The sequence below is a fragment of the Elaeis guineensis genome, chromosome 1 (assembly GCF_000442705.2).
Source record: "Elaeis guineensis isolate ETL-2024a chromosome 1, EG11, whole genome shotgun sequence".
NCBI classification, from domain to species: Eukaryota; Viridiplantae; Streptophyta; class Magnoliopsida; order Arecales; family Arecaceae; genus Elaeis; species Elaeis guineensis.
Genome location: NC_025993.2, coordinates 27,135,075 through 27,154,011, shown reverse-complemented (window position 1 = coordinate 27,154,011; position 18,937 = coordinate 27,135,075). Strand labels below are relative to the sequence as shown.

General features: G+C 39.1%; 1 protein-coding gene across 17 annotated transcripts in view; it reads right to left on the bottom strand.

Annotated features, from left to right (window-relative positions):
• Positions 1-18,937, bottom strand: part of LOC105034244 (protein COFACTOR ASSEMBLY OF COMPLEX C SUBUNIT B CCB4, chloroplastic) — a 73,431-nt gene that overhangs the window by 627 nt on the left and 53,867 nt on the right. For 4 of the 17 annotated variants that reach the window (XR_012138465.1, XR_012138468.1, XM_010909310.4 and 1 more), the window contains 2 exons: positions 3,387-3,440; positions 96-161 (listed from right to left, as the gene is read on the bottom strand). Coding sequence is in view for 5 of the 17 variants with exons in the window: in XM_010909310.4 (XP_010907612.1) it covers positions 141-161; positions 3,387-3,440 (75 nt within the window). In the remaining 12 variants the exon portion in view is untranslated. Of the gene's footprint in view, positions 1-95; positions 182-3,386; positions 3,441-6,222; positions 6,250-9,589; positions 9,697-18,937 lie in introns of those variants that run through there. The other 13 variants (XR_012138467.1, XR_012138469.1, XM_010909315.4 and 10 more) reach the window with 6 other exon arrangements.

Sequence of the window (18,937 nt, the reverse complement as noted above, 5' to 3'; positions counted from 1 at the left end):
TAACCCATACATCCAATTGCTTGAACAAATTCAACAAAAAAAGAAGAACAAGAAGAAAGAAAGAAAGAAATAGGGGGAAAGGGTGCAGAATGTACCTGAGGCTATTTACCCAAGAGATCCCCTTGTCTGAATCAAGCTGCTTAGATCTTTCCAGGAGCTGCCTGTTGCATTAAGAATGTACCTTGCAAGCATGAGATCCCCCCAAAAGGCATTCATTTCATTGCCAAGCAATACTTTATTAAGATTTAGATCACAATGAATGATTGATGGCTACTATTGTGAAGATAATTCAATGCAGCATCAATATCAGAACTACATTTAACCTTTAGACGAGGCTTAAACTATTTGAATGATGATGCCTATGTAGTTCTGACGCAACCATGTTGTCGAACTTCCACAAGTAATGAATTCAAAAATTAAAGCCCAGAAATTATTGCTTCTAAAATCAACCATCGAGCAGGAAGTTAGGATCTTGACATGACTGTGATGCCACATGTTTCTTAGGGCCACAGATTTTTGAAGTTTCTTGCCAAGGTGGGTGGAAACCTTGACAACATATCTCACAGGGACCAAGAGTACTACACAGAATCATATCTTTCCTTCAATTAGATTGGCGGAAGTGAAACCATCAGTTGCTTCAGCCAGTTCATCTTGATATCAGTTTTCAAAAACAGTTTTCATTGAAATATTCTTTGACTTTTGTTTCCAATGAACAATGGCATAAGAGGACAGGCATCAAACAGAAGACTGTGTGCTCCTAGGATCACTATTTTCAGCAATCTAGACCAGCTTCTCTTTTCAGATGATATTAGCTGGTATAGAGGCAAGTGTAAGTCTGGAATTTCCCCTTTCTGTCTATAGTTGCCTCTGACTGAGACTCGACTTGCATTTCCAAAGACCCCTTTACTGGCACTTCACCTTCCAGCTGACTGAAAAACAGATTAAAGTGCTCTACCCTGACAAGTCATACTTTGAGAGATCAAGCTCTCGAAGGCCCTCTATGTTGCTAATGACTGAGGAATTGTTGCTTGGAATTAGTTGTGAAACATATAGAAATATTCCAAAGTCCCACAATGGCCACTAGAAACCTCCTTTGGTATGTTGCTGCTCAGATGATTGTATATGAAAAGTCAAAGACCCTTAGCAGTTGGAGGTTTCCAATGCTTTGAGGCCTTGCAAGCTTCTACCAGGCAGACAGTTCGTTCAATTGTTTGAGATTTGCCAAGGGAGAAAGCAGTCTCCCTAGAAAACTTATTGCTGTCTAAATTAAAGAGTCCCAACATCGTAAGCTTTCCTATGTCTTCTGGAATGGTACCAGTACCAGTCATAAAGTCATTACCCATCTGAAGTTCCTACAGGCTGGCTAATTTTCCATTTCCATGCTGAAATATCTTCAGGCATGCTAGTTTCCAATTCCATGAGGGATACTCCCTCAGAACTGGTTGTAAATCAGTACTAGCACTTCTAGATGTGCAAAGAGTTTTGCAATGGAGTTGGGTAGCATCCCTTCTAGCTTATTGCAACTGGGTCTTGGTTTTCTCTATCAGTTGCAATTGCCAAGGGGTCAAGAAATTTCCAATCATTGGCATTGCTTGCTTCAAGGTGGTTTGCTGCTAGATTAATTTGATTAAGACTATAGTATCCCAGAATAGAGTACACCTGTCAACCAACCTTGCTCCTGGTAATTGGGGATTTAAGTATCAACAACAATGGAAAGTGTAGTGGATGGTACCATACAGTCTAGTACCATACCAACAAACTTTATGCTGGACTGTTAACCGTGTACCAGTAAACCAAAATTGATTTTTTTTACATTTTATTTTTTCATTTTATTGGTTTCTTCTGTTGTTTTATAAATTTTTCGAGCTATTTTTTTTTTTTGCTTTTTTTTTTCTATTGGATGATTCTTTGGGGTTCTAGGTGCCAGAGGATCTTAAAAACATTAGAACATAGGGTTACTTGAGGTTCAACGTAGTATGAATTAGAACAATTTTAAAAAATAACAATGATTTTAAATAAAACACTTTATCAATCACAACATCAATAAGAGAGTCATAAACACCTCAAAGAAAGCAATTAGAGTATATGCAACTCGCTTCCTCTTCAAATGCAACTCTAGTTTCCAGGAGTGTCTATCAGCCTCATGGACATTTGGGTCATTTTCATAGTCAGGGCCTTGAGTCTGATACCAGCCTATAAATTATCCAACTCCTACTGCTGATACTAGAACTAGCTGTGTAAATATGCCAAGCTCGACCAAGCCAAGCTTCATTTGAAATTAATTTCAAGCTTGAAAATTGAGATCAAGCTTGATTTATTCACCAGTTTTTCAAGCTCGCTTCAAGCTTAATTTCTATCTGAACCGAACACCAGCCTAGTAGATCAGCTTGAAAATTCTAAATCAAGCTAGAAATCAATTCAAGCTTGAACCAAGCTAGGTTCAAGCTTGGTTCAAAACTTCCAATATAAATTAACATTTAATGATCAAAAATTAAATAAGACTTTCAAGCTTGAAATGTACCAAGCTTGACCATGAGGTATTTGCTGATTGAATCACATGTTCTCTATATAGCTTCTTATCTGAACCCTGGGTTCCTGTAACAAATACAATCTAGACTTGGATGATGACCTCTGGTCATTCAAAAATATGGTGTATAGGCTCGAGCTTGATGGGACCATCTATAAAAGGTCATATCAAGCTACTCCTTCACCATCCTAGGGTCTTCCCTTATAAAGACCTGGTACTAGGGAGGTAGCTGACGGAAGCAAGCACAAACTCCAAGAGTCATGCTTCATCATCCGCATCACTCCAAAATCCATGAAGACTTATAGATTTCATGAATCATAAGATTGTAGGGCATAAGTTCATATTCTACCCTTTATGCATTATAGAATGACATAAAAGCAGATAATTTCTTCCATAACACCTAATACAAAAAAGAAGATAGCATTCACTTTCTATATCACTCTAGTACACTGTTAAACATTAAGCCTGCTTTTACGAGAGCTATTCAAGAAGCTAAGAAAGTGAAAGAAAAAAAGATTTATGTCAAATCTATGCAAAAAGGCATAATTATCTCATATTTAAGCATTAACAAGCCTCCTCTTCATTTCCCTTACATTCCCGCCAACCTAACGTACTTCCTTTTCATTTCTAGAACAATTCTCAAAAATATGCATAAACACATACATGCTTACGGAACACATAGCTGCACCTTTTTTTCTTGGAAAAAGTATTTAATCATGCTTTTAACAAAGGATTAATTTATTTCTCTTTGTTTGTAGATTTATCATTTCATAATGAGAATAAATATGATTTACTCATATTTAAAACCATGTGTATAGCTTCACAAACATTCAACAAACAGTTATGCATATGAGAGTACCAGAGACTTTGACAATGTCACATCTAGCTTCTCTGCAATTAACGTAATCCATGCCTACAGGAAGAAGAAACTAATTAAAAATATTTTCTCCTCGTCCATTTTTGCAAAAGGAAAATCAATGTTACAAAAAAACTGAATCTATAAAAAAAAAAAAAGATTCATATAACAAATAAATTAGCAAATGCTTATGTTTAAACAACTTATCAAGCAAAAATGAAAAAGTTGAGAGCAAACATGATGAACCAATGAATCACCTTTCATGTTCAAAGAAACGAAAACATATAGTAAAACACTTTAGTGCTAGTCCCATATCAAAGATCAAAAGACTAAGATTGAACCCAGACCAAGTTTTTATTACATGCTGAACCAAGGGTCATATCAATAAAGTTTATTGATGGGATCACATGTGTGCGCCCCAAGTATGGCCTTTTTTGGTATTAAGGGCATACCCGTAGTTACAACTAATTGATGTGCAGTAAAGAAGTTTAGAAGTAGCATTAATCATTTGACAATATAAAAAAGAAACATATATCTATCATGCCATTCAAGAAAAAAAATCATATACTTAATACAGTCTCTCACATCATCACCAATATTAGATGATCCCATTAATCACCCACTCCACATTCTTTATTTGCATTAGGTAAGCTCAGCACTGTGCCAGTGTCATATACTAATAACAAGGATCATATATTCTTAATATAGAGATGTATTATACCAGCCAATCAGCCAGCATGATCACTATGAGTGGTACCATTGCTTCCAACAAGTTATGCAGATGCATCTACAGCTGTGCTGCCATGGCAAGACTTGCAGCTATGCTCACCATATTCCCGGGACTTTGACAAAGGTGCCCATTCTGATCCATAGTGTACATGCATGTATTATGTATATGCTGTCATACCATGCACTCTAAGCATCAGGCATAGACCGAAAGTCTGAGGTATTGTGGAATATATGCTAGCAAGATAGAAGAAAAGTGGATGTAGAGTGAGTACTGGTCTTGCCCACCTGACCACCTAATCGAAACAACTCCATGATGGCATCCACATAGGGCTGCTGACCCCAAAATTGCTATCCCCAAGGATATTGTCCATGCATAGCTCTCACTCCTCTTGAGACTTCCTGGAGCCTCCTCAGCTAACCCCCACCACTAGTAGATTAGCTATTTTTCACACCATGATCCTGATCATAAGTCTACCCAGCGTCACATATAAAAGGGCTAAATCTAGGAAGTCACAAATTAAGATGCATGCTTGCACCACCAGTAGCCCATCACCAGACCTGCTATCAATATCATAATCATAGGTTTCCATAGATTATCTATGCAGCTCTGAATCTAAAGTCTCACTATCTTCATCACAAACCTGCTCATCATTTGTAGCCCACAAGGGATCAACTAAGGTCTTTGATTTGGCACTACTACTTTTCATTGTAGCCTTGTTCCCCTAGCTAGACTTAGTTATGGTCCCCTAACTTATGAGCTCGGTATCACGACAATCAACAGGCCGCAAAAAGATACGATGCTCTCTCCTCATCAGGATCCTTAGTGTAGATACCCCAATGTCCCTCCCCCTGATACTAGTCACCTGCAATGTGTTTAGGTGCTTCAAAGCCCACTATGTGACACAGCATACCCTAACATGCTTTACAACTTCCCTATCAAGCAAGGTTGGCCGTCTCAATATCGGACCCTGTACCAATAGCATCCTATTATAATGTTGGTATATTGTTCGGTACAGTATGGGATAGTATACCAAGTGTCAGTAGTCGGTACTGTATGAGACACCATTCCAGGCATACGAAGGTCACCAAGGTCATCCAACAATGGATCCTCCAAGGCCTCTAGCCAAGCAATCATAGGATCTTTGATGTCATGTGTAAAATTAGCATCCAATGGGTCACCTAAAGGCTGTAGACTCTTAATTGATCTCTGCTTCTATTGCCCAATATAACAAAAACTCAATCACATGCTATAATGCACGTAAATAAATTACATTAAGTCTGTCGCACATGAGGCGATTCCAAGTCTTCAAGTGCATAAGTGCAAATTTGCTCCAATTCCCTTTGCACCTACTAGATGAAAAGTCTATGAGAAAATATGAATGACAAAGTTTGTTATTGTACAAACTAGGAACAAACTCACCACACTAGATCCATCACTTAGCTACAAAAGATATACGCATAAGATTCTCTAAGCGACGTGTCAAAATTACGTTCTTGGGTTCCACTAATATCTAGGAATGTGTAAGAGGCATGTGCATTAGTTGCATCATCCTCGAAGCTACCACCAAAGTCCCTAAATATGTTCCCTGATCTAATTGAAACATGTTAGAACCATGCTTGGTGATGTTAAGTGACCATATAAATGTATTCTCGAATGTGTATTACCCAAGGTTTTAAGAACTGGTACCAAGGCCCGTACCAGTTCTTGGTCGAATGATATGGTACGGTACAGTACCGTACCGGTCCGTACTGACAATAAAAAATTCAAAAAAAATTTCAATTCAACGGCCAAAAAAAATCAAGCCGAACTAGACCGAACCGATACCGTACCGGACCAAACAGCATGGTATCGAGCAGTTCAAGCCGATACTGTACCATACCATACGGTTCGGTCCGATTCAGACCATTTTTCAAAAAATCGGCCTGAATCGAATCAATTCCCTATCGATATAGTATGGAGTGTACCGGTCAGTATGGAATACTATGACTATTACCTCAATAAATCTTGATGCTTTTTAAGGGTCATAGAAAAGACTTTGTACTTCTGTAGTTTGCACTACTCTCCTAGTTCCTGACAAGAAGGGTTCCTTGGTGGCCAACTCATCTACGTAGTGGAATTGCAGGTTCAAGTAATATACTGCAAAAAATTGACCATGATAATATTAAGCATCATCACAAATTAAAAGCTAGAAAAAAGTAAACAAGAGCAAGTTGCTTATTTGTTATACCTACCAAATGTAACTTCTAAACCCTCTACATGTCCCATCTCAAGCCAATAATGTTAAGTATTGTACTCTCTAGGTCATTTCTCTATGATAGTATTTTTCATGTCATGGATCATCCAATATAGGTTATCTATGTGTGAGAAGATTGCCCAATTCTCTCATGATGACATAGAGGAGATGCACAATGTTAACCACCTCCAAAGCAATCTCCCAGAATAACTAGCTAGGGACAATCCTCTTGATGTCACTTCCATCCATAGTAAAAACAAATCTAGAAATATCCGCTCATTAAAAATGAATTGCACCAGCCCATTCTTTTTGTCACATAGGCTCTTCAGGGCTCTGTAATTGGCGGCAAAGTAGGTCATCACTGACCTTAGTATCTCCCCACCACATTACTTCCTCATAAGTGTCGAGACCTACGTATGATTATAGATGAGTTTCGAAATGGTCTGGTCTTGCTCCATCGATGCCTTTACATGTCTAAGTCCAACATCCCTAATGTCCTTGACTATCAATTCAATGCTTCGCATGCAGTCCAATACAAATGCAGCTTATGTCTAGCCAATTCTTATTGTGCCTTTTTGAGGCTGAGTTGTTATGCATGACAATTTGTCCCACAAATTTCCTTCTTGCATTATTACCACCTTCACTATCAAGTTGAAGATGTATCAATCACCTTGGTGTGCTCAAGCAACCATTATGGAAACAGACCCTGCTCTCATAGAACAAAGTTGACTAGGCTCATCCTTGTGAGGCCAATCCATCCATCACACATAGTAGACTCCATATGTTCTGTAAGTGCCTATGTAAATGAATCCAATTGCTCATATTTTTCACACTTATCAATTACGTATGGGAGATCTTGTAGCGTACAGGAGGTGGCATGTCGATCCCTTTTGAATCATGCTTGCCATTTTGAGAGTAGTAAATCCAAATCGAAGTCCGCTGCACCAGTGGATCCAATGGAGGTAACTGATGATGTTCTAGTATGAGGATAACAAATCTTGAACTATCAGAATCTGACCTATAAAAATCATCTAAGGATACTAATAATGTTGATAATAATAGTGCCATTGATGGTGTGCCTCATGGTTATGATGGAGGAATTGATAAGTCAGAGGGGCTCTATCCATTCACTGATAAGGCAAAGTTACACCATGCCACACAAGATCGAGACCAAGCTTGACATAGATTTTGAGTCAGATTTGGAGTTACATAAAGGGGAGGGGTGTAGAGTTGTTATATGATGGCGCATCTCAATAGAAGAGATCTTGCACTAATCTAGTCAAAGGGTATTCAGGAGATCTTGAGCATGTGATGCATCCAATATATGAATGGGTCTTCGAAGTCTCGAGATATAACTAAGATACTGAAGATTCTATGTTAGATCTATTAGCATGTTGGACAGCCAAAGTGGAAAGTGTGGCCCTACATTCAAATTGAAGTCCGCTGCACTAGTGGATCCAATGGAGGTAACTGATGATGTACTAGTACGAGGATAACAAGACTCGAACCATCAGAACCTGACCTATCAAAATCATCTAAGGACACTAATAATGTTGATAATAATAGCTCGATTGATGTTGTGCCTCATGGTTATGATGGAGGAATTGAGGAGTCAGAGGGGCTCTATTCATTCACTAATAAGGCAAAGTCCAACCATGCCACACAAGATCAAGACCAAGCTTGACATAGATTTTGAGTCAGATTTGGAGTTTCATAAAGGGGAGGGGTGTAGAGTTGTTATAGGATGGCGCATCTCTATGGAAAAGATCTTGCACTAATCTGGTCAAAGGGTATTTAGGAGATCTTGAGCATGTGATGCATCCAATATATGAATGGGTCTGCAACATCTCGAGATATAACTAAGATACTGAAGGTACTATGTTAGATCTATTAGCATGTTGGACAGCCAAAGTGGAAAGTGTGGCCCTACATTGACATACGACCTACATGTATACACTAGTTTTCATATTCTGAGGGGTGCATGCCTATATAATCCTATCCTCCTTATGTGGTTATATTCCTGAGGCACAAACATACTACTACGAACTATTACCCCAAGTTGGGATGGCCATGCACCAATGCTATCAAGGGGGCTCTCCAAGACTGTAGCAAACAGAAGTATGAGTAACAGGGATAAGAACAATTCCCATGTCAGTATTAGACCTAAGGCCCCACTTATGAATAAGATCTTAATGTATGTGAGGCCCACAAACACTACACTTAGAACCAAAAGTGGGTGGATTGTTATTGCATTTAAATTCATGACATTTTTGTGCACGATATGGTTGGTAGGTGGCATTTCATTTAAATTTATTGTTAGTTTTTCACATATATTCTAAGCATAAAGCATAGGTATCGGCATTGGTGGCATTAGCCTAATAATGGGCTCAAAAAAACTACCTTAGTCCCAAATTATGACGACCATTTAAAGACCTTCTAGATATTCACTAAAACCAATAACAGGAGAAATGATATCCCAGTGAATCACAAGGACACCGAACCATTCCATGTATTGAGATGGTATCTAACTCCCATCTCATACTGGGTCTAGGATTGGGGTCTAAAACCTTGCTTCTTCCTTCCAAAGATCTTGATTTCCAGTTTAGAGAATCGCTTTTGAGAAAACCCTAGCATCTCAAGATTTGTCATATCTAGGGAAAACTTGCTCACACTTATCCTACTGTTTCTCCTAACTTTAGCAAAAACCCTAAAGGATACATAAGGGCCATTTCACATGAGCAGGGAAACTCGCACAAGCTAACTTGTGGTACAACATCAGTCAATATGTGTGCCTCCTTATGAAATTGGACCCATAATATAACTAGCCTAACAATTTTTTCAATAGAAAAGTTAGAAAGCTAAACCATATCTTATGCCCATTATGAAGGCAATATTACTTTTTTCTAAAGAAGTCTTTAATATTTTAAAATTATTATTCAATAAAAATTATTTTTTAAAATATTTTTGCATGAAAGTTATTTTTTAAAATTATTTTTATAAAATTTAATGATGTTGCATTTGTTCTAGTTATTTCCAAATTTAATGTGCTTTTGCGAATGATTTACGTGCAAACTAAATCTCCTGTCTCTTCAATTTGATCCTAGATTCATGCTCTAGAAACATGAATCTCATACTCTTACAATTTGAAATCTAACAAGCTCTTACTTGTGAATTTAAAAACAAAACATGATTTAGCCATGACATTGCTAAAAATATAAAAAATATTAAGGAAGAGGCCATTACTTTTCCTCGCTTACACTGATCAAATGGCCTCATCTCCAACAATTTCTCACCATTTGTGGCTTGCATTCCTTGGTGATTTGAGTTCCCCATGAGTAAAAATTTCCCTCCTGATATTCAAATGAGCAAACAAAAACTAAGGTGTAAAAGCACCAATGAGCTTGATATTAAAAAAATACAAATAGTTGTCTATTTCAAGCAGTTAGAACCAATTCCCCTCGAGAATTGATGCTGAGGGATGTTGAGCGTTGGTTCCTAGTTGCTACGAAAGGTATAGGTCAGTATGAGTTGCTCACGATTCACTGGCTTAGCAACTTATAAGCTTTATAAGGTTTTATCTAATGTTCACTAAACAAGTACCGGATACAATACAGAAAGGCCACCAATATGATATGGTACCGGCATGGTATGGTACTAGTTCAGTACCATACCAACACATGGTACAAGTCGACAAACCGGTTATATGGTATGGGTTGGCATATGTTCAAACGACATGGGCTGGCATACCGATCACTAGCCAGTACACCATTTTCTTTTTTTTTTGGTATTCTCAATTTATTTGTTTCCTCAAATTTTTTCCCACTTTATGATTTTGATGATTATGGTTTTAATTTGTAATTTTGACATTATTTTAATGTCTTTTTGGTCATAAATTGGCATTCAAGTACAACTAAAGTATTTATACATTAATATATATACAATACAACAAATGGAGTCAATTTAATGTATTTAAAGTACAAAATACATGCCAATATCTAAAATTTTGTGGAGTATCAATATCCTTCATAGATGATGAGATCATAATTATAGTCCAAGCTTAGGATACCACTCCAAGATTCCAGGAGGAATGCCACATATTCCTACATGCCCAATATTCCTCCGACTGATGCTAGGTTGGTCATCCAAAGATTGCAGCAGCGAAATCCGACCTACAAGTTGCCTAAGAATTTTTACCAAAATAATGCTAATTTTAAAATTAATTATCAAAATAATTTTGTTTTCCAACTATTTACCAAAGTACTACCCATAAGCAAAGTCACCCTATCATAGGGTGACTTTCTATATTGACTCAGCCATCCAACGCCAGGTGTGAGACACGTCAACCATAAAGTCACCCTATTATAGAGCGATTATATGGGTCGTCCTATCATAAGGCGACTCTATGAGTCACTTTACTGTAGGGCGACTTATATAGTCGCCCTACCATAAAGCAATTTACTCAAGCATCCTTCAAAATCCGAGAGCCCGTTCGGCAATTCACTCAATGCCTCATCTCCCTTCAAAACGAGACCATCTCCCTCTCCCTTTCGTACGTTGCTCTCCCTCTCCCTCTCTCCCTTCAAAACGAGACACCCTCCCTCTCCCTCTCCCTCTCGTGCGTCTGTCTCCCTCTCCTCTCGTGCGTCCCTCGCGGGCGAGCTGCTCTCCCTCTCCCTCTTGTTCGTGCGGCCGACCAAATCTCCCTCTTCCTTTCCCTCTCCATCTCTCTCTCTCTCCCTCTCCCTCTCCCTCTCATACGTGCGGGCAATCGGCTCTCCCTCTCCCTCAGCTCATCTACATTGGTTGATTAGAAGGTAAGGTGTTTATTGTTGCTTGTTATTCTTTTTATTTCATCTTTTTTGACTAGATATGTGGGGAAGAAGAGCACCTCAGGGAGATTGGAGGGTGTTTATTAGGTTCCAATTGGGGTTTTTAGGTTTAGGGATTTTTGATAGATAGGATTCTTCTTTGTGGACAAAAATTTTCAATTTATAGATTCTGTTCTCATGGTAATATGATGATACCAAATCCATGGTCTGCATTTCAATCTTAGGACTTGTCCTATAGTTTTGGGGTTGGATCCCTTCATTGCTGAAGTTCTGCCTTTCAAAATTAGAGACTCAAGTTTGAGCCACATCTGCGATGCATTTCAAACTTAGGAGTTCATTTAAAAAAATGTGAGATGATGTTATTGTATAAAGAATCTACAAATAGTGCCTTATAATTTCATCTATTTATGCAATTAGTTCTCACAATATTTTTTGAAAAATGGATCCAAGACTTGTCACTATTATCTTCCATTGGGATAGAAGGATCAGTCGTGATGCTAACGGTATATATTATGATAGTGGAAGGATCCGGATGGCTATGGTAAACCATAACACAATATACCAAGAACTTGTGTGGGTCTGCTATGCTGTCACTAGATGGGATCCCAATCAATATGAAATTTTCTTATTATATAGATTTTCGATTCATACGGCTGGACAATATTTGGTTATACCTATTGAAGACGATCAGACAACGTATACCGTCTTAGGCACCCCATCACGGGGAATTTTTCTGTAGTTGAAATTTTTGTCAAGCCAGCAATGGTAGGAGTTTTCGGTGGTCGTGAATAGTATGTGAGTGTGTCTCAGTCTGTATCTGCTCCCCTTACGCAGTCAGGCATAGGGAGATCTCTACTTGATGCATCTCTAATGGCCGATGAAGCTGGGTATGAGTATGGACGCACCCTTGCATGTACGGTTGGTGGACCAACAGCATCCGTAACTGATAGTTAGTGCATGATAGGAGAAAAGGCTACATAACATTGGAGTAATACCACATTTGATGATGCAAGGGCCAGTCCTAGTTATGTAGCAGCTACCATAGAGCCTGTGAAGCATGAAGTTAACGATCCTGTATCACTTAATGAGCCACATGCATGCCATGCTCGAGTTGGAAGATTGGGAACAATAGCGGCTGATACAACTTTATTCAAAAATGAAGTCACTGTCAGTTATGATCCTAATTCTACTGATGACGAAGATGAGGATGATGATGCAGAGTTTGATGGCAGTGATAATGAGAGTCCAGTGCCAAAGAGAATGTTCCACCACACTAGGTGCCCCTTGTTCCAGAATTTGGGTTGATTGATGCGTCCGACGACGATGAGACCGCATCCCATAGAGCATTGCGAGAACATCCATTCTTTAGTGAAAATGAAGAGTTAAGAAAGGGAATGGTACGCGGGTTGAAAGAACAGATCCAATGCATCGTGAAACAGTATGCCATTCGCACCCACCATCCTTTCAAAGTCATCAAGTCAAATAGAGTTAAATGGAGCATCGTGTGTAAATAGTTTAATACTTGCAGTTGACATCTCCGTGCATTCCTTCGGACCAAGATGCAGTGATGGGAGATTAGGTGTATAAAGGGCCACATACATGCTTAAATACAGATGTGATGCGAGATCATCCATAGCTTGATGCACGCATGATTGCCAATATCATTAGCAGATCAGTTAGGACAAAGATATCCATATCCATATCAACCTGCCAGGCTTATGTACGTGATATATGGCAGTGCGAGGTATCTTATAGAAAAATACGAATAGCTAAACAACTTGTTATGAGCGAATTTTTGAAGATTGGACGGAGTCTTATAACATATGGGTCCTTGGTTAGCTCAGTTTGTCGTGCCAACGAAGAGATCGTGGTAGATTTTGCAAAAATTCCTACGACAGAGCCTAACACAGAGGTGTTCTACCAAGTTTTTTGGGCATTCGATCCATATATTCAGGGCTTCCAGTTCTATCGCCCACAGATTAGTATCGACACAACGCATCTATACGGCCGATATAACAATACTCTCATGATAGCTATGGGGAGGGATGAAAATGAAAGTATCTATCCTTTGACATTTGCCATTTGTGAAGATGAGAGCCGTAGTAGTTGGTCATGATTTTTATGACGTTTGCGCCATTACGTGGCACGTAACCGTATAGGGATTAGCATAATTTCAGACCGATACAAAAAAAATATTAGCTGCTGTTTCAAATAAATTGATTGGGTGGACAGTGCCATATGGAATATCACAGATTATGCCTTAGACATATTGAAGCTAACCTAAACACTTGATTCTATGATGTGATATTTTTGGCTTATTTCCATCAAACTGCAAAGCAAAATCAACCATGGAAGTTGGATCGAAGCACACAACACATTGAGAGAACATGTCCTAATTGCTTTCAATACCTCAAATCATATCCACTTGACGATCTAAATGATCGCTGATGCATGACATGGATGGATGTAGGTATGGAATAATGAATACAAATCTATCTGAAAGTTTCAATAAGATATTGAAAGGGGCTCGCTCATTGCCGATTACCGTTCTTGTTCGTCTTTCTTTCGAACATTTGTCAAAGTGGTTTAGCATCAAATGTGCAATAGTAGCATGGAGAAGAAAGGCCGACAGGATGTTCACAGATAAGATTAGACAAAAGCTCAATGGATGCCAGCTGAAATCTAGGGAGCATGGTGTGGTTAAGTATAATAACCAACCGATTTTGTATGAGATTCGGTTGAGACGAAGATATTATAGCTCCGATGAAGCTGATTATACATAGACAATCTATTTAGGGGTGTGCACATGCACATGTCGGAAGTGGCAGTAACTGCACTACCCTTGCTCCCATTTGTTCGCTGTATGTGTCAATGAGATCTTGGACTAGAAGCAATTTGTTGACCACTATTATACTATTGCATATTATGAACAGTCATATGCACTTACCTTCCATCCCCTAGAGAGTCCTCGTTATTGACCTGAGTGGACTATATCTAGACTCACACCGCACCCTTCATAAGACGACATAGAAAAGGACACCTATAATCGAAAAAGATCTGAAATGATATGGACGCAATGGAGCATCAAAATGTTGTGCGATATGGATGTGCAAAGAGATAGGGCACAACCGACGCAATTATCCCCAACGGCACTGATTTATGTATTTGTTCATATTATGTAGACTGTCTTTATGTATCATTTGTGTTTCTTTTAAAATATTTTGATTATGTAATCATGTCATGTGAATGTTTGAAAAAAATTATGAAACAATCCTATGTATCATTTTTATTGCTTATCATCTTTGATATTTCATGGTAGTAAGATCGTCTTTTCATTTTGTGCCTTAGACATGGTAGGTTCAGATTCGGACGTTCACTTGGGGCCTCCAGATCCTATCGTGTTGTATCTCCAGATCCGACATCGCAGTGATCGTATATATTCTAAAGAGAACTTTAGGGCCCCTACACTGTAGACACGGAGGCTCGACTGCCATGCATGGCTGACGGCCACATGAGAGGATCCGGGAGTATCTTCATACCATAGGTTTTTATGGAGTATTTAGAATTTTCGATATACAGCTTGATTGGGGCCTCATCACAGCCATGGTAGAGCGATGGCGTCAGGAGACACTTTCCACCTGCGCATCGGGGAGGCGACGATCACTTTGTAGGATGTTGCCGTTCTTCTCGAATTATGGGTGCACGGACCTGCCATCATCGGTACTGCACAGATCATCTGGTCGGATCTATGTGAAGAGTTATTTAGAATTAGACCACTAAAATCGATGTTGTCGGGATCTTCACAAAGATTTCACTCACTTCACGACATGTTCCATCAGTTATCAGATGATGCGGATGATGAGACCGCGCAGAGGCATGCATAAGCATTTATTTTTTGCTTTATCGGTGGCCATCTGTTCACCGATAAATCCGATTCCCACATGCAATTGTTGTACTTACCCCTGGTACGTGATCTTGATGCATGTGGGTAGTTGAGTTGGGGCAGGTTACCTTAGCCTTTTTGTATCGCAAGCTCTACAAGGCCACCAAACCAAATGCACATCAGATAGTAGGGCTGCTGGTATTGCTGTAGCTTTGGGTATGGGTGCATTTACACATTGGATGGCCAGATAGGGTGCTCCCCAAGGTGACGTAGTAGGACATGGCATGTTAGATGAGGATGATGCTGATTTTAAGGGCCCATTTAGCGACATATAGCACAACAAGACTAATTCACTAGGATGCAGGTATGTAACCAGTAGCACTGATTTTATATGATAAATGATTATACGTTTTCACACAATAACATAATGACTTTATTTTGGACAGATAGAGGACTCGACTGATTGGCATGCATCAGGACGTCCCCCCACCATGCGATACTTATGATACTCCATAGTTTGGATCAATGAGGGCAGCATCGCCACGATTGGGTTCGGAAACATTGGGAGCATATTGATGCATGGGAGAGGTGGAAGGATTTGATTGTAGCTGGTCCACCCATGCTCCTCGTAATGGATTATTATGATCCATATCTACAGTGGTACAAAAGCATCACCAGGTAATTCATCTCACCATTGATGAGTGAGCGGTCCGAGATGAGGTTCCATCATTCGAACAGCGTGATGGACATTATGGTAAGTACATTTTGCTTTTGTCTCATTTTGTTAGGTTGTTATTATTATACTTATGAATAATATTTGTTTTTCTTTTCATACTGATAGTTACAGAGGATCACATCGCTATACCACCGGAAAAGGAGCAGCTTCGGTCACTATTGGGTGCAAGAATCGAGCACTTGCTGATGTTATGGACGGTCTTATCGACACTATGCAAGTCGTCTCAAAGAATAGATGACTTTAGATTACGCCATCGGTGGATGATCATATGCCCAGCACACCTCATACCCTGGCTTCTCGAACTTTGAGCTCTCCGTAGATGATGCATCTATATCATAGAGGATAAGCGAGCCAGAAAACACGTCGTACCAACTTGATGAGCAGTACGTCGATCAGTATGGGAGGGCTAGAGGTAGGGATCGACTGAGAGTTTTTCGAAGTAGACATCAGGCACACGTCAATAGACCGAGCACGCCAGCACCTCCCCATCGATCGATATCATGCTTGAGCCATCACGATAGTGGCCAGAGGTGACACGTGCAAAGTTTGAAATCTCATAAGATGGGACTGTCCCACTTTTCCTATGGAACGGGATGCATCGCCGTCCCGCCCCATCCTAACACTTGAGACAAAGGACATCCCAAGACATCTCGATTGGGATGCTAGTGTTAAAGAATAGGCTGATTCGCATGTATAAATTGATACGGTTATGCTAACTAGAGCGAAAATAGATTTTAAAATTTTTAATCTAATCTAAGTATGTTGATTCTAAATCATAATCAAATCTAGAATCGTCTAAGATGCATAAATAAATTTATGAATATAGATTTGAAATCATAAACAACAAGAAAAAGGTATACCTAATTGCTTTTCCCTCTTTCGTCGAATCAGATCCTGTGGATGTGTGGGGTTGTTATCATAGCCGTGCAAGCATCTGACTTCTGCTGGTATCCACACAGAGATGTCCCGATCAGAACTCCAAAACCTCCGAGGTGCTAGCTCCCTTGCAGGCTTTATTCTTCAGCTTGGATCAGGGCCCTTTACTTGAATCTACTTGATATAGTCCTATATAGGATCTTGGGGATTGATCCTAACCACCAAGAAAAATCAAAAAACCTTTTCTTGATTTTCTTTCTCTCTCTCATGTCTCTATCTGATGTGGAATAGGGGTATGGAAGAGAAGGGATGAGAGGTGGTTAGCATAGAGAAGGAAAGGGGGCATGAACTAGTTAACACACAAAACAACTGATGATTTTCCTCATGCCAAAAGCCCACTCCTTAAATAATTTTGTCGCACAAAATTTGCTGGTTTCCTATGCCAAAATCTGATAAGAATTATTTTAAATTAGTTAGGCTTTATCCCTATCCAAATAGGTGTCCTAATTAATCAAGAAACATCAAGAAACCACCTCTCCATACCCCTTCATGCACGCACAACAAAAGTAGCAAGATTTTTCATCGCCCACTCTTCTTTTTGGTCGTCCAAATGGAAAGAGAAGCCCAAAGAACCTGGACTCTAATGATTAGGTTCAATCTGGTTCAAGTTGGATCCAAATCGAATCCAAATTGAGTCCGAATCGAATCAAATTCGAAAGACTGTCAAACTGGATCTAATCAAACTTGAAATCCAAATTTGATTTGGATAATTGAACCCAATTAGCATTAAATTAAATCAAGCCCATTTAAATTAAATCTGATTTAAATTAATTATAACTTGATCCATATTTAATCAGCCCCAATTAAATCATAATATTTGTAATTAAATCCTTATACTAACAATTAGCAGTTACTGAATCTGTAACACTTACAAATTAGCAATTTTCAAATTCAAACCATCAATCAAATTGATAATTCAAATTTGATCCAAGCCGTTGATCGAGTCAAACTCCTTTTGTGTGTGATCCCTCAAGTTCATTCTGTCTGGTAGTGAGACATACTGTGATATCCATCACAGTATCATCGAAACTCCTTTTGATAGACCAGAACAATTCTAACTCATCCCAACAAGGATCGTTGATCCAAAAATAATTCTAGTGAGTTCTCACAATCCATCAGTAACACCTAAAAGTATGTAGTGGCAACCCAACAGAATAAAAAAATATGAACCTCTAGGTGCAGTTACCGTGTAATTCAGTCCTTCTATCGTGAGTCCCGACTTGATGGAGATCATGAAAAACTCGTCAAACTCCATCATCAGTCATATACCAGATTGGCTTGACTCGAGTTTACTTGTGAATCCTGTGGAAACTCTTTTTCAGTATTCACACTTGCTTTGACCAAAGACTTCCTGAACTGAGTCTTGCTAATCATATAGGACTTTTTCTTTTCTACCAAGATCGATAAATTCCATCTTAGTGCATCCTACTCTAACAGCGAACCTGAACCTACTATAGCCAAAATATACAGCAAGGACCGAAATAGCTAGAAACCAAGCGAATGTGCAGTCAAACTCAGTAATCTCGCTACGAATAGCCAATAACACCACAGATCAAAGGACTACTCACACCACTGCAGCATCGAGAAGACCACTGACGAGTGAGTAGACATCCAAGTGATTTTTTGTGTTAGTCACGCTCAGTGCAAGTTGTTTTCTAACAACACCTGCACTCTCATTCCAGTATCCCTACACCGTAGACTCGAGACTCTATCCAGAAGAGGGTGATCCGTGCACCGATCTTAAGTGGATTGATCACTATCCTCCATGACGATCCTACGATCGGAAGCATGTAGAAACTAACCATTGATAATGTATGTCTCAAATTCTTAACACCTTGAGAATATACAATACATCTTTATTAATTTTTAGGATAAATCATGGATGCATAAATATGATTGGAAGTGAAAATACCCTTTTATTAATAATAAAGTTTTACAAGTACAAGAATAGGCTCTGGAAATACATAATGTGTTTGCCAACAATTGATTTCTAGAGCACATATCTAACAAACTCCCACTTGACCTAAAATCAATTGACCATATACCTAAGACCCATCTTCTCAAGGTGAGCTTCGATCTTCTACTGGCTGAGAGGCTTGATCAGCAGATCCGCCATGTTCTACGCGGAGTCAACTCTCTGGTCCCTTGAGGAACTTCTCGAGGTAGTCGCATATGATGTAGAACCGCCGCTTTCTATGCTTAGACTT